At 52.6% G+C, this 24165-nt stretch overlaps 1 protein-coding gene and 1 non-coding gene across 11 annotated transcripts; one reads left to right on the top strand and one right to left on the bottom strand.

Moving 5' to 3' along the window:
• Positions 1 to 749: 749 nt before the first annotated feature.
• TRNAS-CGA lies at positions 750 to 832 on the bottom strand. Its single transcript has one exon. It is a non-coding gene; the product is annotated as a tRNA-Ser (tRNA).
• A 631-nt stretch (positions 833 to 1463) lies between these two features.
• On the top strand, positions 1464 to 23440 carry SMARCC2 (SWI/SNF related, matrix associated, actin dependent regulator of chromatin subfamily c member 2). Of its 10 annotated transcripts, none has more exons than XM_038549652.1 (30): positions 1465 to 1639; positions 3401 to 3520; positions 4507 to 4592; positions 5052 to 5133; positions 5235 to 5327; positions 6524 to 6593; positions 6829 to 6898; positions 7833 to 7908; positions 8889 to 9020; positions 9126 to 9241; positions 9621 to 9745; positions 10963 to 11022; positions 11140 to 11177; positions 11464 to 11594; positions 11885 to 11956; positions 14947 to 15060; positions 15522 to 15675; positions 16366 to 16458; positions 16694 to 16810; positions 16908 to 16970; positions 17313 to 17571; positions 17790 to 17951; positions 18210 to 18274; positions 18442 to 18577; positions 18658 to 18824; positions 19843 to 19977; positions 20988 to 21369; positions 21676 to 21759; positions 22036 to 22101; positions 22639 to 23440. In XM_038549652.1, exons 1-30 carry the CDS (start codon positions 1529 to 1531, stop codon positions 22713 to 22715), a joined length of 3456 nt encoding a protein of 1151 aa, XP_038405580.1. In that variant the 5' UTR covers positions 1465 to 1528; the 3' UTR covers positions 22716 to 23440. The 10 variants fall into 10 exon arrangements, with proteins under 10 accessions (XP_038405574.1, XP_038405576.1, XP_038405580.1 ...); XM_038549651.1 differs by having other exon boundaries at positions 16691 to 16810; XM_038549646.1 differs by having other exon boundaries at positions 1464 to 1639; positions 21676 to 22101.
• The last annotated feature ends 725 nt before the right edge of the window (positions 23441 to 24165 follow it).

The raw sequence follows: 24165 nt of genomic DNA, 5'->3' as shown, positions 1-24165 counted from the left end.
GCATAGAAAGCTCTTGAACTACTCAAGTAAATGTGAATTACTCTTGAGCTCCCTGATCCTTCTTGGAGAAGATGATGCTGTGCAAGAAATGAAACACCAAAAGAACATCCCCAACAAGTATCATTCCCCTCTAACCTCTAACCGGGGGAGAACAGGAGGGTTAGAGGTTAAAGAGGGAATTAATTCCCTAGCTTGGTTAATACACGGAGAATTTAGAACAGTGCTTGGCACATAAGGAGCATTCGGTAAAAACACACATTCGGGGTGTTCTCTGCCGCGCTCCAGCTCCAGCTCGGGCTGCAGTGTTGACGTTCCAACAGGCTGTCCTCCTAGCCCTGGAAACACCGAGAGGCGCCTCCTCACATCAAATGAGACCATGCCTTTTCTTGGGGCTCAATTACAACCAGACTTCCGGTCATGAAATCCAGAGGTGCCCTCTTTTCCTGGAAACTCTAGTTTTGAGTATCCTAGCACAACAGGCATCCACATTTCCAAAAACCTAACCCTTCTTCAAATCCTTTGCCATTCGTTTCCCCAAGAATGAAAACGTGCGCCAAAGCTCTCAGACCCGAAGCCCCAGGACGCGGCAAGTGCCTTGCGTCCGGGCAGACCGGCGGCTGTGCGAGGGCAGGCTTCCCTCGCTCACCTGCATCCCGCCCGGTCGTGGGGAGACCTCGGGCCGAAGGGGAGTGCGCGAGGGGCACGGGCGCGGGGCCCCTCGACGCCTCCTGAGCGAGAAAAAAAGCGGCCGTCACGAACAGGATTCGAACCTGTGCGGGGGAAACCCCATTGGATTTCGAGTCCAACGCCTTAACCACTCGGCCACCGTGACTCCCCAGACCGCGCTCCGCCGCGCGCTTACAGGAGGGGCCGCGCCCCCGGGCCCCCCGCCTCCACGGCGCTCCGAGGACAGCCGGGCGGCCCCCGGAGGGCCCGGCGGACGGGGGTGGCCCTCCCCGGGAGGACGGGTCTCCCAGGCGCCGGCGAGGCCTGCGGGGGGCCAGCTGGGGGCAGCGGCCGGCCGGGGCGGCGGGGGGCGGCCGAGGGCTCCTCGGGTCACCGCGGCAGGGGGCTGGCCGGGCGTGGGGGGCTCGGGCGATGGGAGCAAGGCGCTTCCTGGGCAGGGGGCCGGGGTGCCCGGGCCGTGCGGGCTCGGGGACTGGGAGCGCGGGGCAGGGCCGGCCTGGCTCCCCGGAGGGCAGGGCCGGGGGGCCCTCCGGCGTCCGCTTGGGGCGGGTGGGCGGCCCCCCGCGCCCTGGGCTGAGAGGCCGCGGGAGGAGAGGCTTCGCGCCGGGGAGGCCGCGGGGGAGGCCGCCGGGGAGGCCGCCGGGTGCGCCCCGCGTCGGGAGCCGCGCCGCCGCCGTGGCCGAGCGGCCGGCAGGGGGCGCTGCGCGGGCCGGGCCGGCCCAGGCGGCGGCAGGCGGCGGCCGCGGCGGCGGGAGGCGGCGGGAGGCGGGCGGAGGAGGAGGCGGAGGAGGCGGGAGCTGAGCGGCGCGGGGCGGGCGGCGGCGGGCCCGAGCCCGAGAAGATGGCGGTGCGGAAGAAGGACGGCGGCCCCAACGTGAAGTACTACGAGGCCGCGGACACCGTGACCCAGTTCGACAACGTGAGGCTCTGGCTCGGCAAGAACTACAAGAAGGTACGCGGGCAGGGCCGCGCGGCCGGGGGCGGGACAAAGGCCGCGGCCGCCCGCGCCCCCCGCGGCCCCCGCGGCCCCCGCGGCCCCGTTTCTCGCCGCCGCGCGGCGAGTCCCGGCGCCGACCGCCCCCGCCCGGGGCCACAGCCCTGCGGGCCCTTCCGGGAGAGGCGGCGGGGGGCGGACGCGGCGCCGGATGCCCCCGGCCCAGCCCGCCCGCCGGAGCTGCCCCGAGCCGGGCCGGCGGCGCTGAGGCCTCCGCGGGCTTTGTGTCCGCCCGGGAGGCGGTGGGAGCGGGCGGGTAAACAGGCGCCGGGCAGGCCGGGCCCGCGGGCGGCAGCGCCCCCCCACCTGTCCCCGCCGCCCGCCCCACGGGAGCCGGGAGCTCGCAGCCCCGGGCACAGCCTCCTGCCACCTCACAATGGAGCCCCCGGCCGCTGGCCTCGCACCGCTCGGGTCCGGGGCGCCGGGCCCAGGACGCTGCTGCCTCAGCCCCCGTCCGCGCCTGCAGGTGACAAGCGGCTGAACAAAGGGCTCAGAAAGCCTTACCTGACTTTCCGTCGAACCTCCCCCGGCGCTGTCTTTGTCTCGGGGCCCGGCCGAGAGGGCCGTCCGCCCCGGCTGCGCCCGCGGACAGCTCGGCCTCCGCCCCGCGCCGCCCGGTGGGAGGCTCGCCGTCGGCCCGGCTCTTCCTGCCCAGCTCCGCAGCCTGTCAGGAGCTGCCGGGCGCTTAGGAGTCCGCCCCCCGGCCCGGCCGCGGCCCTTCCCCCGCGGCTCCTGACAACCAGCTGCCGGGCCGGGGGCGCCTGCACCCCAGCGCGAGGCCTCGGCTCCCAGGCCTCCACCTTTGACCTTCCGGAAGGTCCGGAAGGGAGATGAGCGGGGGCTTAGTCTCTGGCCGGGGGGCGGGGGGGGGGATGGGGGGGCTGACGGCCCTTTGTCGCTTACCCTCTGGTGCGAGGCGCTCTCTACATCTCCCACTGAGAGGAGCGCTGGTCTCTGTGACTAGGGTTGAGGAAGCAGGGGTCAAAAGGTAAAGAGAAAGTTAGCCTCCTGGCTCAGATTTAAATTAGAACAGGAGGCTAGGATACTAGGTAGCGGCACATGGAAATGCGTGAGAAGGCCCGGGGTTGCTTGTCTCAGATACTGTTTCCTCAGAAAGCATCAATGTTTTCTTGCTCTTCCTCACCAGGCTGGGTAGGAGCTGGTCCTTGCCCCCTCGAAGGCGTTTGTGCCCAGTTCCTAGCAGAAGCAGAAGGCCCGGCTGGCACTCTCCGTCTGTTTGGCGTGCCTCACTTCCTTGCACCTTTCTTGTTAGGCTATGTTGCAGGGGGAGTCTCGGCCTCCACAAAGTTACCCCCAAGAAATACACTGTGGTCTGGCTTAGAGCCTCAAAGATACTGCTTCCTTTGCCTGCATTTACTGAACCTTCAGGATCTTACCGCCCTCAGTGCTGTTGACTAGAAATCAGGATCCTACAACTAACAACCAGTTTCAGAACGTAGCTGACAAGTAGGAAGCCCCACTTGCCTCCAGCACCGGCTGCTGGCAGGCTGGGTTGGGGGCAGCAGAATTTCAGCTTCCGGTGAGGGGCTTAGATGCCTTCCCTTCTGCCATTTTCTTTATAGAAACTAGACATGTGGGGGAAGGAGACACTATTTTTTCCACCCCAGATGCTTCCAGGGCCCCTTGGGAAAAAATAAGGGAGATAGTGGACAGTTTGTCTGAGGTCTACTTCTCTTCCGTTTGCCTCTGTTTCCCCAGTATATACAAGCTGAACCACCTACCAACAAGTCCTTGTCTAGCCTGGTTGTACAGTTGCTACAGTTTCAGGAAGAAGTTTTTGGCAAACATGTCAGCAATGCGCCGCTCACTAAACTGCCGGTGAGTGCAAATGCAAGGGGATGAATCCTCCAAACTGGAGAGGGAACTGTGGGGTTTTTGTAAATCTCATACTTTTGGAGATGTGGGTAATTGCCTGTTATCCCCATTCCTGGTCAGGGCGTTACTGGCTTGCCTTGGTCCCCAATTTACTCCTCCCTTTGTCTTAGTAATACTTGGTGCAGCGAGGTGCACCTGACTGGCTGAGTCGCTGCAGTGTGCTACTCTTGATCTGGGGGTTGTGAATTTGGTGTTGCGTGTAGAGACTTCTTAAAATCTCTATTCTTCTTAAAAAAGAAAAAAAAACTTTATTCAACAGGTTATATGTCTGAGCTCGTACATGAAACTCTTGTGGCATGGTTGAAAGGGTACAAGATTGGGATTTGCATTGGCTTGTGTTCAAATCCTGGCTCTGCCACTTGGTATCTCTGTGATCTTGGGCAAGCCATTTAAACCTTTTAAGTGTCTGTTTTTCATCTCTAGATGGGAATAATATCTCTACCTTGTAGGGTTTCTGTAATGGTCAATGAGGTGACCCAGTAAGTACGTGGCACAAGATGGGGCTTTGTGAATACTGGTTTTTTTCTTTCCCCCTTCTTCCAGGCCACGTGATACTGTGGCATAAGGGTTAAAGAATTCCACCTTTGGGGGCACCTGGGTGGTTCAGTCGGTTGGGCCTCCCAACTCAATTTTGGCTGAGATCTCGAACTCAGGGCTATGGGATCAAGCCCTGCATGGGGCTCCGTGCTCAGCGAGGTGTCTGCTTAAGACTCTCTCCCCCTCTGCCCCTCCCCCCTGCACAGTGTTGTTTTTTTTTTTTTTTCTCTCTCTCCCTTTCTCTTAAATAAATAGAGAAATCTTAAAAAAACATGAAAAAGAATTCCAGCTTTGAGAGAGATTAGTTCAGCATGGGATTTTGTGGAAGGATTGTTAATAAGAGAATTTAGGATATAACTCTCACATACTACTTTCCTATCTCAATTTTGTAGATCAAATGTTTCCTAGATTTCAAAGCAGGAGGCTCCCTGTGCCACATACTTGCAGCTGCCTACAAATTCAAGAGTGACCAGGGATGGTGAGATGCCTACTTCTCTATGCTTCTTACATTAGAGGGGACTCCCCCTTTATGATTCCCTGGGTCTTTCTGGAGGTGGGAGAGCATAGGTAGACATCCTTGCAAGTCTCTTGCTTTGCTAGGTCAGTAACCTTGACTTGCTAGGTCAGAAGAGTGGCTGAGTGTCAGAGCCAAAATAGTTTCCAAGAGTGAGTGAGCATGTATGTATATGTGCATCAGTGTGTGTATTGTAGAGGAAAGGGGATTCTTAGGTTGGCATCTCAAGCTTTTCTTCGTCCTTTCAGACTAAGTACAAAGTGATTCATGGAGTTGAGATTAGTGAACCCAAGATCCCAGGCCATTTTGGCAACAGTTGCGGGCAAGACTGCTTCCTGATTTCCCATGTTAAAAAGTCACATACCCTAACCTCATCTTCAGACCTGATCTATACCACTCACTAGATTATTGCCTCTTCTCAAGGCGGCGTTACGATTTCCAGAATCCATCACGCATGGACCGCAACGTGGAAATGTTCATGACCATTGAGAAGTCCTTGGTGCAGGTAATAGTCAAGAACCTCTGCGGTCCGTCTCCTTTCCCTCAGTGAAAATCCAAAATATGCTTTCCCCATGATCCTATCCCATCTATTTCTTCTCCCCACAGAATAACTGCCTGTCTCGACCTAACATTTTTCTCTGCCCGGAAATTGAACCCAAACTGCTAGGGAAATTAAAGGACATTATCAAGAGACACCAGGTGAGTGGGTGTGTGAGAAGTTTTGGAAACTCCATGCTTCTTTTCCTGATGTTTTCTGTACAATAAGCAATCTTTAGATGACATGTTTTGTACTGCAGAGGCTGCTCTGCCTACTTGGAAAAAGATTAAAGCCTTGAGCCTCTCTTTCTCAGTTCACTTTTCCCATTTCCCGGTCTTGACAGGTTTGGATTACTATTCCTAGAGACTGCATTGGCCTGAGGGTGAGGAAAGCCAGAGATTTCCTGATTTCAGAGAAATGAAACCTTTACTCTAGAACTCTGTAATAACAAGCAGATGCCATTGCTAGGGACATATAGTCAGCTTTACATTTCCCATGTGCAGATTATCTTTTCAGAGGATTTTTAGAGCAACTTTTAGTTCTTTAATTTTTCTTCATTATTAGCAGTATCCCAGCTATTTCCCTCTGCCTCTCAGCTAGTATGTGCTTAAAAAATGCAAATTGGGGGATCCCTGGGTGGCGCAGCGGTTTGGTGCCTGCCTTTGGCCCAGGGCACGATCCTGGAGATCCGGGATCGAATCCCACATTGGGCTCCCGGTGCATGGAGCCTGCTTCTCCCTCTGCCTGTGTCTCTGTGCCTCTCTCTCTCTGTGACTATCATAAATAAATAAAAATAAAAAAAATAAAGATTTAAAAAAAAAAAAATGCAAATTGGGGGCAGCCCCGGTGGCGCAGCGGTTTAACGCCGCCTGCAGCCCGGGGTGTGATCCTGGAGACCCAGGATCGAGTCCCACATTGGGCTCCCTGCATGGAGCCTGCTTCTCCCTCTGCCTGTGTCTCTGCCTCTCTCTTCTCTCTCTATGAATAAATAAATAAATAAATCTTAAAAAAAAAAAATGCAAATTGGGATCCCTGGGTGGCGCAGCGGTTTGGCGCCTGCCTTTGGCCCAGGGCGCGATCCTGGAGACCCGGGATCGAATCCCACGTCGGGCTCCCAGTGCATGGAGCCTGCTTCTCCCTCTGCCTATGTCTCTGCCTCTCTCTCTCTCTCTCTGTGTGTGTGAGTATCATAAATAAATAAAATTAAAAAAAAAAGAATGCAAATTAACTTAAATACCATTCTGAGCAAAATATGATTAGGAAGGCCAGTCTGTGGCTAAATCTTATTTTGGCTTATTTACACCTGTGAGTAATTCAGAGGGAACTGTGTTTACCTGCTTTTCCTTGTGCCATCCAGGGAACAGTCACTGAGGATAAGAACAATGCCTCCCATGTTGTGTATCCTGTCCCAGGGAACCTGGAAGAAGGTAAGAGACCTGAGTTTTCCTGGCCTCTGCAGTGGATGGCTTGGACTAGGACCGGGGGACTATTCAGCCCCCGCACACTGCCTGGGCTTCTCCTCTCTCCTTTGAACCCTGAGCCCTCCCACTGCCATATGTTTCTATTTCCAGGTCCCTGGCTGCAACATGAGTTGTGAACAGTTAGTTACCTTTTGTGTATCCCTTTAGCTTATATCTCTCCTTGTTCTGTCTCTATCCCCAGAGGAATGGGTACGACCGGTCATGAAGCGGGATAAGCAGGTTCTTCTGCACTGGGGCTACTACCCTGACAGGTGAGGATAGGGTCCTGGGGCAGGTTTGAGTACAGAAACCAGACCGAGAAGCCCTAGAACGTCTAGCAAAGCAAGCAGGCACTCTTTGGGGGTTATTTTTAGGTCTGTTTTGTTGGGGGTTGTTTTGTTTTGTTTTGTTTTGTTTTGTTTTGTTTGTTCTCCTCCTCTCCATCATGAGAATCTGTCTTGGGAGAGGTTTAGACTTATAGATGAGGATTAAGCTAAAAGGATGGGGGCTTTATGTGTGAAATGATTATTCCAGTGTTATCTGCGATAAGTAAATGTTAGAAACAATCTAAATGTCTTTAACAGTGGGAAAATGTTTTAGCAATTTATGTATCTATTCAGTGGATTAGTATGGAGCCATACTAATAGAAATACATACAATAGAAATAACATGGAAAAAAAGAAATGACTGGATAATTTATAGAAAATGTTAAATGCAAGTTGTGAAATAACATAGTAACATTGGAATTATGTAAAAACAAAATTGTAGGGGCACCTGGGTGGCTCAGTGGTTGAGCATGTGCCTTTGGTTCAGGTCATGATCCCGGGGTCCCGGGATCGAGTGCCACATCGGGCTCCCTGCAAGGAGTCTGCTTCTGTCTCCGCCTCTCTCTCTCTGTCTCTCATTAATAAATTAAAAAATTGTACAGGAAAAATTTACTGGAAAAAATATATATACCAAATAGTTGTGTTGGGCTGATTCTTTTTTTTCTTTCTTTCTTTCTTTCTTTCTTTCTTTTTTTTTTTTTTGGAATTGTTTTTTATTCATAATGGAAAAAAACCCGATGTTAATAGGAAAAACAATCATACCAAAAAATAACCCAACAACCCAATGCTTTTTATAAATGGAAAAGGTAAAAGATTTGTACTTTACTATTCTACAATTCCATCCCATTGATCCCATTTCACGCTCAATTTCCCATGGCAGTTATGACACGTGGATCCCAGCCAGTGAAATTGAAGCATCTGTGGAAGATGCTCCAACTCCTGAGAAACCTAGGAAGGTGAGCATTTCTTGCCCCCTGACCCCAAAACGTATTCCAGGGGGTACCTGGCTGGCTCAGTTGGTAGAGCATGCAACTGTTGATCGTGGGGTTGTAAATTTGAGCCCTGTGTTGTGTGTAGATGTTACTTAAAAATAAAATCTTTTTAGGGGTGCCTGAGTGGCTCAGTCAGTTAAGTGTCTGCCTTTGGCTCAGGTCATGATCTCTGTATCCTGGGACCCAGCCACCTGTGGGGCTCCCTGCTCAGTAGGGAGCCTGCTTCTCCCTCTCCTTCTCCTTCTGCCCCTACCCCCTGCTCATACTGGCTCTCTGCCCTTTCTAATAAATAAATAAAGTTTCTTCAAGAAGTTTAGAGTTTACATCAAAACTTTATAGTTGGGGGATCCTTGGGTGGCTCAGCGGTTTGGTGCCTGCCTTTGGCCCAGGGCACGATCCTGGAGTCCCGGGATCAAGTCCCACGTTGGGCTCCTGGTGTGGAGCCTGCTTTTCCCTCCTCCTGTGTCTCTGCCTCTCTCTGCTTCTCCCTCCTCCTGTGTCTCTGCCCCCCCCCCTCATAAATAAACAAATAAATAAATAAATCTTAAAAAAAAAACTTTATAGTTAAAAAATAATAATAAAATAAAATCTTAAAAAAAAAAAAAAAAAGATGTATACTGGGACCAGACCACTCCTTGGAGGTCAAGCACAGGCTCTTGTCTCCTTCAGCTCTTCTCTTAAGGGCCCCCAGACAGGGGCACCTGGGTGGCTCAGTTGATTGGATGTCTGCTTTCAGCTCAGTTCATGATCCCAGGGTGCTGGGATTGAGCCTGGCATCAGGCTCCCTGCTTAGCGGGGAGCCTGCTCCTCCCTCCCACTTGTGCTCTCTCTTACACTCGCAATTGCTCTCTCAGATAAATAAACAAGATCTTATAAAGGGGGGACCCACAGACAGCTGTGGCTTTCAGGCTTCTCTCCAGCACAGTCTGCCTTTTGTACTTCAGGTTCATGCAAAGTGGATTCTGGACACAGACACTTTCAATGAATGGATGAATGAGGAAGACTATGAAGTAAATGATGATAAAAGCCCTGTCTCCCGCCGAAAGAAGATTTCAGCCAAGACTCTGACGGATGAGGTGAAACTTCCTCTTCTTTCTTCCCTGATCCCTTAGCACAAGCATGGGGATAAGTCTTCAGTGGGGATTGTTGGCTGACATTCACTCCAATTCTCCAACCTGCAGGTGAACAGCCCAGATTCAGATCGACGGGACAAGAAGGGGGGCAACTATAAAAAGAGGAAGCGCTCCCCCTCTCCTTCACCAACCCCAGAAGCTAAGAAGAAAAATGCCAAGAAAGGGTATGCCAGCCGCTACCCTGCCCCACCTTCACCATTCTCTCCATGTTGAAGGAAGGAAGGATAGACTCCTTCCTGTGACTACCTGGCCCTGACTGGGGTCGGCCCTGCTCCTGTAGGTGTCCTGAGAGGGAGGGTGAGGTCTTCTTTAGCTGCCCACTTGTTAGTTCTAGTTGCAGCCACTAGTGACCTCAGAGTGACATCTTCAAGGGAAGACCTTTGCACTTCCCTGTCCTCTGTAGTGATGCATGTCTATGCATGCTTAGCTCCCCCTTGGGGATTCTCTCTTGCTTTACTCCCCTTGAACCTCAGCTTCCAGGGACTCCTTGCTTAAGGGTGACCAGGTTAGCTTTCATTACCTTTCCTCCCCTTTCCTCCCCAGTCCCTCAACACCTTACACCAAGTCAAAGCGTGGGCACAGAGAGGAGGAGCAAGAAGACCTGACAAAGGACATGGATGAGCCTTCACCAGTCCCCAATGTAGAGGAGGTGACGTTACCTAAGACAGGTACGGGCCACACCAAGCTTCGGGGACCTACCTTCCTAGAGGGCTGATTTCCCAGGCCGAGCTCCGGGTCTTGAGGATCTGGCCCTTCAATTTAGCTGTTTATTAAAATTATTCTCAACATGGGCAGTCCTCTGACTTGAGCCACATCTGAGTTGTGTACTGTGCTTGTACCTGACAGTAGTTGTTTCTGAACTGTTTTTGATCACTTACCCCCTTCAGTAAAGTATTTGATCACAGATTATTATTATTATTATTTTTAAAGGTTTTATTTACTTATTCATGAGAGACACAGAGAGAGAGAGGTAGAGACACAGGCAGAGGGAGAAGCAGGCTCCACAAAGGGAGCCCGATGTGGGACTCGATCCCAGGACCCCGGGATCATGACCAGAGCCGAAGGCAGATGCTCAACCACTGAGCCACCTGGGTGCCCCTTGAGCATGAGTTATATATGTGCTGCTGTACCGTTGCTTTAGGAACATCGTGAGACACATGCAAACATTATCTAAAAAATGGGAAAATGTAAAGGATAAACTGAAAAAAACAAATATAAAGAGAAGTTCTGTTATTCTCTACCTGTATTCCACTGGACCATCTCTTGCCGTCCTGTGTGAGAACCCCACTTTGGAGACCATTGCTTTGCAATGATAGAGAGTTGTATAGCTGCAAAGGTGGACTGCGATCTGTATTCCATAGACGAGCTCCGATGTCAAGGAGTGTATTTCAGGGGTTGCGGTGGGGGCTACTGAGAGAGAGGAGTGCTGGCCTCAACCCCCTTCATCAATCACGGCGGCTCTCTTCCATATTCGTGTTTTCTCCTGAGCTGTTGTGTACGGATTCGGTTAAGAGAAGCCCCCTTGCTTTCAAAAATGTTGGCGATCCAACCAGTCCTCTCCAGAGTGATTTGGTCAGACTCTGTCTCAATCCATTAAGAGTTCACAGACACACAGATGGAGATAAGAGGGGCCTGTTAGAGACAGGAATGCTTGATGAGTGTCCGTAGAGTGGAAGATGCTTCTGTATAGGAAGAGTTAAGTGACCGTTTGGCAGGGGAAGGAGGGAAAGTGGCAGTTGAGTTTCAAGCCCCAGAATGACTGTGCCTGGAGGGAGTTACCGAACCCTTTTTGTGATCAGAGATCTCTTAGAATTGTTAAAGGTGGAGAGTTAAAGAGTTGATTCGGGCAGACCCTGTCTGATAAAATGACTCTCTCTCCTGGCAGTCAACACTAAGAAGGATTCAGAGTCTGCCCCGGTCAAAGGAGGCACCATGACTGACCTGGGTAAGGAGAGGAGGCTCTGCGGCCCGCTTCCCCTAGCCTGCCACGGCTTTTCAGAGGGCAGGACTCTTGCTGCTGCTCTGGAGGCTCCACTCCTGATTTGCTCACTCTCTCTTTCAGATGAACAGGAGGATGAAAGCATGGAGACCACGGGCAAGGTGGAGCCAGTTTAGAGAGGCCCTCTCTACCTCTCTATGGGATTCGGATTTGCGCTTCTAAAGTTCCTTCTACCCAGAACTTTCTACTGCCTAGGGTTTTCCCACCTTAGTCTAGTTTTAGCTGTTGTTCAGAACTCAAAACTCTGACCCTTTCTAGGTCTTGGGGCCCTTAACAGTCCATTCCCATGGCATCATTAGTTCCCACTTTCCCGGGGTGTGGGAGAAGCAGAGGGTTGCCAGGGGCATAATGGGAATGCTGAGTGTCCAGCGGCCTCCATACTTTTAGGATGAGGATGAAAACAGTATGGGGAATAAGGGGGAGCAGACGAAGAATCCGGACCTGCACGAGGACAACGTGACTGAGCAGACCCACCACATCATCATTCCCAGCTACGCTGCCTGGTTTGACTATAATAGGTACTCTTGCTCTGACTTCTCACTGCATCCCTATTTCTCTGCCTCCTGAGGCCAACATGTTGTTCCCCTTCTGTCTCCAAATAAATTATTTCTTCATCAACCAGGTAGACTGGGATACGCTTCAGTGTTGGCGGAGCTTCTGGTCTCCTTGAGTCTTACCGCCCTGTGGGGGGTTCTCCCCAGGGAAGGGAGAACTGCCGTGTCCTCCCTCCCTTCTAGGCTTTTCCCTCTCTTTGAGGCTCCCGTCTCTGCTCGGGCGCCTTCTGAATCTACTCTGTCTTCTCTTGCAGTGTTCATGCCATTGAGCGGAGGGCTCTCCCCGAGTTCTTTAACGGCAAGAACAAGTCCAAGACCCCGGAAATGTAAGGAGATCTCAGCTCTTGACTCTTTCTCCCTCCCGTCCCTGATCACCCTTCCTGACCCAGCAGGATTCAGTTTAGCAAATATTTCTTGAGCTCTCCGATGAGCTAGGCATTGTGCTACTCTCACAAAGATGTGATCTCTCCCACGGGCAGCCCCAGCCCAGCACTGTGGCCACAGTAGAATGCTCTCTTGGATTTGCCTGGGGGCAGGATTAAGCATGGTCTTCTGTCCAAAATGGGTACCTGCTCTGATGCCTCCATCTGCTATTGATGCCTCAATAGAGGACAGAGCCTGCCAATCCATAAATAAATGAGGTATCTAGAATGCAGATGTCCCTAGCATAAATAATAGCTTTGACTAAAATGTAAATGGCCATGCTAGTCCCAGAGAGTAGATTTTAGTAGAAAAACAGGAGAAGTCATGAAGATGCAAGACTTGGAGTGAAGGGATGGAGAAGGCTCCCTGGAGAGAAGTGTTCTGTTTCTCTGTTTCTAAGAAGTGTGGGCTTAGGGTTTAGAAGTCTTTGTCATCTTCAAAATGTTGCCTCAAGCCAAACCTGTTTGGCTTTGGATGAGTCTTGGCAATCTTCTATGGTTAGGGATGCTCCAGGATAAATATCAGAATGAAAAGAGTGAGAAAGAGTTGATGCCCCTGAGAACTGAACAAGCTTGCTTCCCAGCTGTTCCTCAGCTTCCCCCTCTCTGGGGCCATCTTGCCATCCCACCATGCTTCTTTCTCTGTAGCCTGGTAGGGTTCTCTCCTCTTCCCCGGGGAAAGCAGTATGTATGAAGAAGCCTCACTCTCTCCAGAGGAAAAGGGAATAATGAACTGGTGACAGGAATTCAACATGGTCTGTAGGCAGGGTTGGATCTGGAACTGTTCTATACTTCGTTCTCTTGACGTAAGATAGTAAATAGTGATAATTGCCTGCGTTGACTGAAAGTTTACTATCTCCTGGACACCATACCAAGTATCTTACAGGCATTGACTAATCTTCACATCAGCTTTAGAGGTACATCCTCTTATCCTCTCCAGTTTACTGATTAGGAAACTGAGATACAGAGAGGTTAAGCCACTTGATTAAGGTCACCCAGCCAGTGAATAGAAAAACCAGGATCTGAATTTTTTTTTTTTTTTTTTATTCATGAGAGACAGAGAGAGAGAGGCAGAGACACAGGCAGAGGGAGAAGCAGACTCCATGCAGGGAGCCCGACATGGGACTCTATCCCAGGTCTCGAGGATCATGCCCTGGGCTGAAGGAGGGCCTAAACCACTAAGCCATCCAGGCTGCCCAGGATCTGACTTCTTTAGACTGGTTCATGTCCTCAAACTTTATGCTATACCACACAATAGCCACCATTTGCTGAGCTCCTAAAGTGTGCCTGGCACTGTACTAGACTAGATCTTTCTAGTCCTCAGCAGACACTCCATGGTACAGATTAGGAGACTGAGGTTCAAAAAATGTAAGTAACTTGCTCAAGGCCACCATGGTAGAACTGGGATTTGAACTTAGATCTTTTCCACCTTCAAAACCTATATTGTAGGGGGGCCTGGGTGGCTCAGTTAAGCACCCGACTTTTAATTTCAGCTCAGGTCATGATCACAGGGTTGTGAGATCGAGCCTGGCATCAGCCTCTGCAGTGGGCATGGAGCTTACTTAAGATTCTCTCTCTCCCTTGGGGACCTGGGTGGCTCAATCGGTTGAGCATCCGACTTGTGATTTCAGCTCACGTCATGATTTCATGGGTCGTGGGATCAACCCCCAGTTTGAGCTCCATGCTCAGTGGGGAATTGGCTTGAGATTCTCTCCCTCTGCCCCTCACACCACTCACATGTGCTCGCTCTCTCAAATAAATAGATCTTTAAAAAAAAAAAAAAAGATTCTAAAAAAAGACAAAAAAGATTCTTGGGGCACGTGGGTGGCTGTTGGTTAAGTGGCTGCCTTCGGCTCAGGTAATGATCCCAGGGACCTGGCATTGAGCCCTGCATTGCACTCCCTGCTCAGCAAGGTCCTGCTTCTCCTTCTCCTTCTCCTTCTACCTCTCTCCCTGCTTGTGCTTTCTTGCTCTCTCTCTAATAAATAAATAAAATCTTTAAAAAAAAAAAAAAAAGGGACATCTGGGTAGCTTAGTGGCTGAGTGTCTGCCTTTGGCTCAGGGCATGATCCCAGGATCCGGGATCGGGTCCGGCATCAGGCTTCCTGCATGGAGCCTACTTCTGCCTCTGCCTGTGTCTCTGCCTCTCTCTGTGTGTCTCTCATGAAGACACATTTTTTTTTTAAGATTTTATTTATTTACTCATGAGAGAGAGAAAGAGAGAAACAAAGACAGGCTGAGGGAGAAGCAGGCTCCACGCAGGGAGCCTAACGTGGGACTCAATCTCCAGGATCAGGCTCCCAGCCGAAGGCGGCGCTAAACCGCTGAGCCACCAGGGCTGCTCTCTTAAAAAAAAATCTTAAAAAGATTCTTCTCCTGCCCTTTGCCCGTGCACACTCTCTCTCCAATAAAAACATAAATAAATAAATATAAATATATATGTGTATATATTTTTTTCTTTTTTAATGAGCTCTACATCCAGTGTGGGACTTACTTAAAAAACAAAAAAACATTCCTTATAGCACATCGTGCTGACTAGTTGGATGCAGGGATAAAGACATCCCCTTAACACTGGCTTTTGGAAATAAGGGCACCTTTTCTTGCGTTTTGGCTGCTTGTTCAAAAGTTGGATGAAACTTACCCAAGTATAGCCAGGGAGACAATTAATTTAACTAAGAAGACCCCATCAAGGAAAACAGGGCAATGTTTGAACCCCTTGCATCTATCTAGCACATGTAGACCCGCAGTGTTTTCTGAGGCAGACGATCCACTCTGTTCTCTTCACAGAGTGGTTCACACAGGAGGAACCATCACCTCTTCTATCACTTTTCCTACCCTTCAGTCCTCAGCCGACTTATTTTCCTTCCTCTCACCTCTCTGTCTCTCCCCCCAAGCTACCTGGCTTATAGAAACTTCATGATTGACACTTACCGGCTGAACCCCCAAGAGTATCTCACCTCCACTGCCTGCCGTAGGAACCTGGCTGGTGATGTCTGTGCCATCATGAGGTGGGTCTGCAGCTGAGGGGACGGGGGTACGTAAGAATGCCTGCCACGGATGTCTCTTGGCGTAAGGGGAGCTTCCAGCAAAGAGCATAGGGGAACAAGTAGGGAAAAAAAACACCTCTAGAGAAAGGCACGGTTCACACTCAGGGCATGTGTGACTTGCGAGAATGGTAGTGGCCTTCTCTGGTGTGTGGAAGAAAGAAGGAGTGTGTCTGTAGTTGAAAAATCCCGGTTCAATTTTCCTGGCTCTCCAGGAAGAGATGTTTACTAGATGGGTGGATATGGAGAGAGGTCTTGACTGGAAATGGAGGCCTGGGTGTCACTGGCACTTAGCGAGTGAGAGGAGGTGGGATTTGCCAGGGAGTAGAATGAGCAGAGAAGAGAGCTGGGGAAAGAGCTTTACACCCCACCTCTGCCCCTCTCTGGCTGCCCTGTGTGACGCTGTCTCCCCTCTTTCCTGCCAGGGTCCATGCTTTCCTAGAGCAGTGGGGTCTCATTAACTACCAGGTGGATGCCGAGAGTCGACCGACCCCGATGGGGCCTCCGCCCACCTCTCATTTCCATGTCTTGGCAGACACACCATCGGGGCTGGTGCCTCTGCAGCCCAAGACCCCGCAGGTAGGGTGAGGGGCTGTGGGGGCGGGGGCGGGGGTACTGGGAAAAACTGGGCTTCTTCGGACTTTTCTTTTTCTGGTTTTTTAGGGTAATGGTTCAGGAGTGTTTTGAGGCTTCTTCCTTTTCCATGGGATGCAAAGGGCCACAGGAATCAGCCCCGTGTGTTTAGCACCCTCTCTCAGCCTCTGTACCTAAGACTGCGAGGACTTGCTGAGAGAGAAGAGATGCTCCTGGTCCTCGAGTAGCAGACAGGCCAGCGTAGGGCATGGAGCAGTTAGGGAAAAATGGCTTAAAACTAAGTTGCATGAAATTTTTTAACTTTGTCGTGTTTCCAACTTTTTTTTTTCATTTTTGCCTCAAACTATTATCACTTCCATTTTTTTTTCCACTTCCATTCCATACATTACAAAGCTTAAGAGGAGACAGATTACGTGGCTTGCCCAGGGTCACAGAGTACCAAATCTAGGATTAGAACCTAATTGTCCAGCTCCTAAAGGAACTTACAAAGTTTTACATGAATACCAATGGGGATCATGCCAGCTATAGATCTAACTGATCATTAAGGGAACATGGAACCGTGGCATGAGTGCCCCCAGAGCTTGCAGGCCGCCCAGCATTTGGTCTTGAGGCCTCCAGGGCCTCGGCCTGGTCATTTTCTGCCCAGCCTCCATGACGCCAAGCTCTGTCCCCCAGGGCCGCCAGGTTGATGCTGATACCAAGGCTGGGCGAAAGGGCAAAGAGCTGGATGACCTGGTGCCAGAGACGGCTAAGGGCAAGCCAGAGCTGGTAGGTGGGGTGTAGACCCCGCTGGGCTTCTTATTTGCCCCTTTATTGGGGGGCCCCTGCCCGGGAAGAAGAGACGTGAGAGCAGAGGAGCTACAGCAGTGAGGGAGGAAGCCCCACCCAGCGGTGTCCCTGGCTTTGGGAAAGAAGCTCCTTCTGTCTGTTTTCTCTCTCTGTCGGCCTCTGGCGCACGTGGTCACCCGGACTCACCTCTTTCTTTCCCCTCCACAAATAGCAGACCTCTGCTTCCCAGCAAATGCTCAACTTCCCTGACAAAGGCAAAGAGAAGCCAGCAGACATGCAGAACTTCGGGCTGCGCACAGACATGTACACAAGGAAGAACGTCCCCTCCAAGGTACGGAGGGGGAGGTGCGGGCTGACTTCAGCGCTGGAGTGTCCTTGTCCCACAGGAGCCAGGGCTCCTGCCTCTGACCCGCCCGTTTCTCCTGCAGAGCAAAGCTGCAGCCAGTGCCACTAGAGAGTGGACGGAGCAAGAGACCCTGCTACTCCTGGAGGTAATTGGGGCAAGGGAAAGAGGGTTTTCCATGACAACAGAAGTGGCCAGGGTGCCAGCCGCGCTCATGAGTGGGGAGAGCGTGATCTCATCCCCAGTCTTTCTCTTCCCTGATGCCGGCCGCACCTGCCCCGGGGAACAGCTCCCGGCCAGGCATTTGGGCCATTTCATTAACTCCATATCCTTTCGTAGTGCTACTTGGAGATTCCCCTGGGACCCAGCAGAATCCACAAATACCACAACCAGAGAGCTTTGAAGCCCGCTACCCTTAGTAGGATGGGGGGAGTTGACCTTCAAGGAAAGTGGCTAAGTAAGGAAGTTGTGTCTCCACCACTACCACCAGGCACTGGAAATGTACAAAGATGACTGGAACAAAGTGTCAGAACACGTGGGAAGCCGCACGCAGGATGAGTGCATCTTGCATTTTCTTCGTCTTCCCATTGAAGACCCGTACCTGGAGGACTCGGAGGCCTCCCTGGGCCCCCTGGCCTACCAGCCTATCCCCTTCAGTCAGTCAGGCAACCCTGTTATGAGCACTGTTGCCTTCCTGGCCTCTGTCGTCGATCCTCGAGTCGCCTCTGCTGCTGCGAAGTCGGCCCTAGGTAATGTGAAGGGGTCCCAGCCTCTGTAGTTTTGGTTTGAAAGGCCCTCGAGTGTGGCTGCCCCACTGGCACTGTCTGCTGCTGGTGTCAGCGCAGGCACCTGTCTAGCTCCACGCCGGTCTAGATGAAGAGACGGGCTTCTGAGACAGCTTCCACAGGGACAGCCAGACCTGCCCGCCCGCCCCTGCCCCCAGCCTTGTCCTCTCTGCACCTTGCAGAAGAGTTCTCCAAGATGAAGGAAGAAGTACCCACAGCCTTGGTAGAGGCCCATGTTCGGAAAGTGGAAGAAGCCGCCAAAGTGACGGGCAAGGCCGACCCAGCCTTCGGTCTGGAGAGCAGTGGGATCGCGGGGACCACCTCCGATGAGCCCGAGCGGATCGGTGAGGCCTGGCAGGGTCCCGGATCTCTCTCCTTTTGCCAAGAGCCCGAGCCATCCCGGGGCCCTCCCTGCCTTGGGTCATCCTCAGAGCACGAGATGAATGGGGAGAATCGGCAGGGCTTGTATTTCCCTCGGGACCCCGCCTTTGGGACCGTGGCTCTCTGCTAAGATCTTGGCTAGGAGAGCAGGCTTTTGGAAAAGTTTTACAGAGACGGACTCTGTAGCAGACATTTCCCATTTTCTCTTCCCCCGGGCCCAGAGGAGAGCGGGACTGATGAGGCACGGGCGGAGGGCCAGGCCACAGAGGAGAAGAAGGAGCCCAAGGTATAGGGAATGAGCGGGAATGGGCTGGGCTGTGAGGCTGGGGCATGGGGCGCAGGGAGGGGAGGCCGAGTGCCTCCCCAGTAGGAGGTGGGAGTTCACCTCCCAGTCTGGCCCTGTGTGTACCAGCTACCCTGACACCGGCTACTTTTCTTTCACCGGGATGTCAGGAACCCCGAGAAGGAGGTGGGGCTACTGAAGAAGAAACAAAGGAGAAGACCAGCGAGGTCCCCAAGAAGGATGAAGAGAGAGGGAAACAAGGCGACAGTGAGAAGGAGTCAGAGAAGAGTGATGGGGACCCCATAGGTGAGCCTCCGCACCTGGTGCTTGGTGTCCAGGGAAGAGAAGTGGGCTGCCGGCCTAACCCCACCTTCTTCCTGGCCCAGTTGACCCCGACAAGGAGAAGGAACCAAAGGAAGGGCAGGAGGAAGTGCTGAAGGACATGGTGGAGTCAGAGGGGGAGAGGAAGACGAAGGTGGAGCGGGACATCGGCGAGGGCAACCTCTCTACTGCCGCCGCCGCCGCCCTGGCCGCCGCCGCAGTGAAGGCCAAGGTGAGGTCCAGGGGCCCAGAAGACCCCCAGGGAAGGCACTGCCTCTTCTCTGATCTCACTTCTCCTGCGGGAAATTTTTCTGTGCTCCTCATTTCCATAACGCTGGCCCATTTCCTTCTCATTTTGATCCCAAGAGGGAGAGTTGGTTGTCTCTTCTCGAAGCTTTTTAAAGCATGCATTTATTTGTTTGTTTGTTTATTTATTTGTTTGTTTATGATAGTCACATGGAGAGAGAGAGAGAGGCAGAGACACAGGCAGAGGGAGAAGCAGGCTCCATGCACCGGGAGCCCGACGTGGGATTCGATCCCGGGTCTCCAGGATCGCGCCCTGGGCTGAAGGCAGGCACCAAACCGCTGAGCCACCCAGGGATCCCCTTTTTAAAGCTTTTTACCATTAGGCCTGTGTCTATCCTCTAATTATTTGACCTTATCTTTTGCCACTCTCTCTTTTTTCATGTTCTTTTAAGAATAAGAAGTCTTTGCTACTCTGTGGGTTGTGACCACAGCAAGTTCGTTCTTTCTTTTTTTTTTCTTTTTTTTAAAGATTTTTATTTATTTATTCACAAGAGACACAGAGAGGCAGAGACACAGGCAGAGGGAGAAGTAGGCTCCCCACGGTGAGCCTGATGTGGGACTCAGTCCTGGGTCCCAGGATCACGCCCTGGGCCAAAGGCAGGTGCTCAGCCACTGAACTACCCGGGCGCCCCCAGCAAGTTCTTTTTTTTTTTTTAAGATTTATTTATTTATTTATTTATTTTATTTATGATAGACAGAGAGAAAGTCAGAGACACAGGAGGAGGGAGAAGCAGGCTCCATGCCAGGAGCCTGACGTGGGACTCGATTCCAGGACTCCAGGATCGCTCCCTGGGCCAAAGGCAGGCGCTAAACCGCTGAGCCACCCAGGGATCCCCCCAGCAAGTTCTTTCTTAAAACCTGTCAGCCTCACCCTACAGCTCTCTCCCGGACTTGTCTCCCCTGGGGCCCTCCGGCTCATCTGCCGCCCTCCCCGCCTTCCCTAGCACCTGGCCGCTGTGGAGGAGAGGAAGATCAAATCGCTGGTGGCCCTGCTGGTGGAGACCCAGATGAAAAAGTTGGAGATCAAACTCCGGCACTTTGAAGAGTTGGAGACGATCATGGACCGGGAGCGAGAGGCAGTGAGTAGCAATCCCTGGGGGCCAGTGCAGCCCAGGACCACAGCCTGACACTGGGCCAGGCCTTGGTTGAGGACGGGCGTAAACAGCAGTGGAGAAAGCCTGAGAGTGGCAGAGCTTCGTGGCGGAGGGGCAGGAGGATCCAGCCCTGGGCAGTTAAGGACAAGTGGCTCACAGGGGAAGCCTGGAGCCCGAGGTCCCACACGATGTTGGCATCATGGGGCAGAGATTCTAGTTGGTTTTTTGATTGCCTCAGGTCCAGGTCCTTGAGCAGTGTTTGGCCCATCGTAGACTCTTGGTAAATAAGTATTCGTCGAGTGATCGAGCAGGTTTAAGGGATGATGAGAGGGAAGGGGCTCCAGATCCAGGAGGTGAACAGGAAAGGGTATAGAATGGACATGGTATTGAACCATTTTGGCTTTGAGATGATACAAAAAGAAATGTAAGACAGGGATCCTAGCAGAACCTACCGCTTAACCGGAGACCCCGATATCCAGTATGGAGGCGTCAAGAACAGTGAATGCTTAAAGTAGCTGACAAATTCAGATTAAAAGTCCTGAGAGATAATGAAATAAAGGCAAAGCTCGGAGGCCACAGAGTTGATCTGGGATGGCTTCCTACGCTTGGTAAGCATTTTGCCAATTTTGAGGAAAGAAGAGACCATGAGCTGACCTTAGGAACGGGAAGCATTTTCCCAGTGAAAATCATGACCGATTTCGAGCTTTGGAGCTGAAATGAGTCAGGGCTCCCACTAGATGAACTCCACCGCAGTGAGAAGCCACACGGGCAGCCGGACACCGCGGTGGGGATTCTGGAGCGGAGAGGGCAGGGCAGGGCCCCTGGGAAGGCCAAGCCCAAGATCTTCCCCCTTGGGAAGGCCGAGCCCAAGGTCCCCCTTGCTGCAGGGAACTGCCAGAATGAGAGGTAGGGTTTGTCGGGACGGAGAAGGCGGTGGGGCGTTTGCCTTCGTGGGCTTCTGCACGTGGGTAACGGTCCCCACTTGGCACCGGCAGCTGGAGTATCAGAGGCAGCAGCTCCTGGCAGATAGACAAGCCTTCCACATGGAGCAGCTGAAGTATGCCGAGATGAGGGCCCGGCAGCAGCACTTCCAGCAAATGCACCAACAGCAGCAGCAGCCACCGCCAGCTCTGCCCCCGGGCTCCCAGCCTGTCCCACCCACCGGCACTGCTGGGCCGCCCACGGTTCACAGCCTGGCCATGGCTCCGGCCTCCGTGGCCCCCGCTCCTGCTGGCAGTGGGGCCCCCCCCGGAAGCTTGGGCCCCTCTGAACAGATTGGGCAGGCAGGGTCAGCCGTGGGGCCACAGCAGCAGCAACCAGCTGGAGCCCCCCAGCCTGGGGCAGTCCCACCAGGGGTTCCCCCCCCTGGACCCCATGGTAAGTGACGGCTTCTGGAACTCCTGCTGACCAGGGGGCCCCCGGTGAATGTTTGGATTCCCTCTTGAAAGGGATATGTGACAGGACGAGATTTCTACAGATGGGCTCTCCTCCCTTCTACCCCTGAACCAACAGGGCTCCCTCCCCACATCCAAATCTTTGAGTCTCATCCAAGGCTTTACCTGCTTACTCTCTTGTCAGGGAAGGTGGTGCTGAGGAGTGGCTAGGTGATCCTTGCTAGCACAATGAGTCGGTAAGGGAGATCTTACGCCTCTAACCCTCTTGACCTCTTCTCTTTGCTCCCAGGCCCCTCACCGTTCCCCAACCAACAAACTCCTCCCGCAATGATGCCAGGGGCAGTGCCAGGCAGCGGGCACCCAGGCGTGGCGGGTAATGCTCCTTTGGGTTTGCCTTTTGGCATGCCGCCTCCTCCTCCTCCTGCTCCATCCATCATCCCATTTGGTAGTCTAGCCGACTCCATCAGTATTAACCTGCCCCCTCCTCCTAACCTGCATGGGCATCACCACCATCTCCCGTTTGCCCCGGGCACTCTCCCCCCACCTAACCTGCCTGTGTCCATGGCGAACCCTCTACATCCTAACCTGCCGGCGACCACCACCATGCCATCTTCCTTGCCTCTCGGGCCGGGGCTCGGATCCGCCGCAGCCCAGAGCCCTGCCATTGTGGCAGCTGTTCAGGGCAACCTCCTGCCCAGTGCCAGCCCACTGCCAGGTGAGAAGGGTCCTGGAGGGGAAGAGGGTGAGGGAGAGGGGTCCACATGGAGGGATGGGGGTCAGCTAGGGGAAGGGCTTAGGTCATAGAACTTCCACAATCCTTTTTGAACGCTCTGGTAAATTAGAACACAGGGGGAAGGGCCTCTCTGGCTGTCCTCCACCATTCCCCACCCTGGCAGCTGCCACCTCTGGGATGACGTTGGGGCCTTTCACTGGTGGGTCACGGAGGAGTCCTAAGGCACAGCGTCTCAGTTGTAAACTTGAAAAACAGCTACCTGTCTGCATGATGATTGGCATCCCCTTTGCTTGTTCCTATCACGTTCAAATGCCCCATTTAGAGAGTTCCCTTGGGGGCAGGAGGATTGTGGGTATTTCCGTCTGCCCAGTGTGAGGTGGGAGAGGGTTTTGGGGAAAGGCTCCCTCGGTCACCTACCCACCCATTGCATGCCATGCCCAGTTCTGTTCGTCTGTGGTGGCCTGGGTCTGGATCCCTCTCCTGCTCACCCTAGCTGATTCATCTTCCTTTTCTCCACAGACCCAGGTACCCCTCTGCCTCCAGACCCCACGGCCCCGAGCCCAGGCACAGTCACCCCTGTGCCACCTCCACAGTGAGGAGCCAGCCAGACATCTCTCTCCCTCACCCCCTATGGAGATCAAGGTTCCAGGAACAGCCCTCTCCCCACCACTGGGACCCTTCCCCAGCCTGGAGAGTTCATCACTACGTAAGGAAAGCTCTTCCTGCCCCTCCAAAGCCCCCATCATGCCTGTCAGAGGCATGCATTTTTATATCGGATTATTCACGGACTTCTGTTTAAAAGATGTTTCTAATGTCTGGGAGAGAGGATAGGATTGGGGATGCTGCCCTCAAAGGGCTGGGGAAAGGTGTTTATACAAGGTTCTAATTAACCACTTTTAAGGGTGCACCCCCTCAAAACTACTGCATTTTTTATGGATGAAAAAAAAAATGAAGCCCTTTAAAGAAGTAGAGAGATAAAAAAGCCACATTGGAGCTCCCTCCACCCACTAAAAAAAAAAAAAAAAAAAAAAAAATTCCAACTTTTACATTTTTTGGAGGAGGGAGGTGACAGGAAAGGGGAACTAAGGTTCTGGGAGAGCTCTGGGGATAGAGTAGGGTGCAGAGTCTGTCTCCTCCAGCCCTTCATTAGTAACCGAATCCACTCCCCAACCCCATCAGCCACCCCATCTCCGGTTTGTTCCTACTAATCTCTCCTGTGCTTCCTCAGTGTTGCTGTTTTAGGTCACCCCAACTCAGCCAATGACCCCTTCCCCCCCCCAAATGTCAGTTCTGTGTTTTTAAAAGTCACCTGCGTAGTTGATGTCAGCGTATGTGTATTTGGTGGGGAAACATATTTTGGGGATTCCTGTGGTAGGTAATAGAGGAAGGAAGAGCACCGTTCCTCTTCCCTGGGCCCTGTCACTGGGCGCCTAGAGGACATGGAAAGGGGAGCTAGAGAGGATGGGGAGCTGTGGAGCTGTAAAAACCTGCATTTTTCAAAAAGCACTTAAGCACCTCCTTCTTCTGACTTGGTGGGTCACCCCTCTAACCTCTTCCCTTTTCCACCGAGACCATCAGAACCTTGACTGGTAGCTTGGGGTTCCCTGGGATTTGGAGACAGTGGAGGAGGGGTGCCCAACCTAGGGTAGTGCCTACCCCAGCTTGCAGCTTGGCTCTGCCCCCTGGATTCCACGGCCTCCCATCTTTCCCTTCTTCATCCTTGATGTGAAGGTGGACAGGACCCCAGGCGGGCTCTCCACTAGTTTGCCTGGTCCCTGCCACCGGGCCTTTGTCGCTCACGTCCCCGTGTTTCTCTTCCTTTGCGTCTCGGCACCTTTCTTCTGTTCAAAAGTTTTCTGTAAATTTTTTTTCTTTCCTTTTTTTCTTTTCCTTTTTCTTTTCTTTTTTTTTTTCTTTTTTTTTTTTTTTTTTTTATAAATTAATTTGCTTTCAGTTCCATCTTGTGAATGCCTTCTGTGTTCTCTGACCTGTGGCTGCCAGGCAGGGGGTTGGGGCTGGGGGCAGCCTTTCCAGGGGCATTCGCCT

Source organism: Canis lupus, chromosome 10 (assembly GCF_011100685.1).
Source record: "Canis lupus familiaris isolate Mischka breed German Shepherd chromosome 10, alternate assembly UU_Cfam_GSD_1.0, whole genome shotgun sequence".
In the NCBI taxonomy this organism is placed as follows: Eukaryota; Metazoa; Chordata; class Mammalia; order Carnivora; family Canidae; genus Canis; species Canis lupus.
The sequence above is the reverse complement of the archived record's forward strand: the minus strand, read 5'-3'. Positions and strand labels throughout refer to the sequence as shown.

Coding starts and splice junctions, on each gene's coding strand:
- SMARCC2 (XM_038549645.1), top strand. CDS start 1,529: ATGGCGGTGCGGAAGAAGGACGGCGGCCCCAACGTGAAGTACTACGAG. Junction 4,593..5,051: donor TTCAAGAGTGACCAGGGATG/GTGAGATGCCTA, acceptor CCTCTTCTCAAG/GCGGCGTTACGATTTCCAGA. Junction 6,899..7,832: donor TGGGGCTACTACCCTGACAG/GTGAGGATAGGG, acceptor TTCCCATGGCAG/TTATGACACGTGGATCCCAG.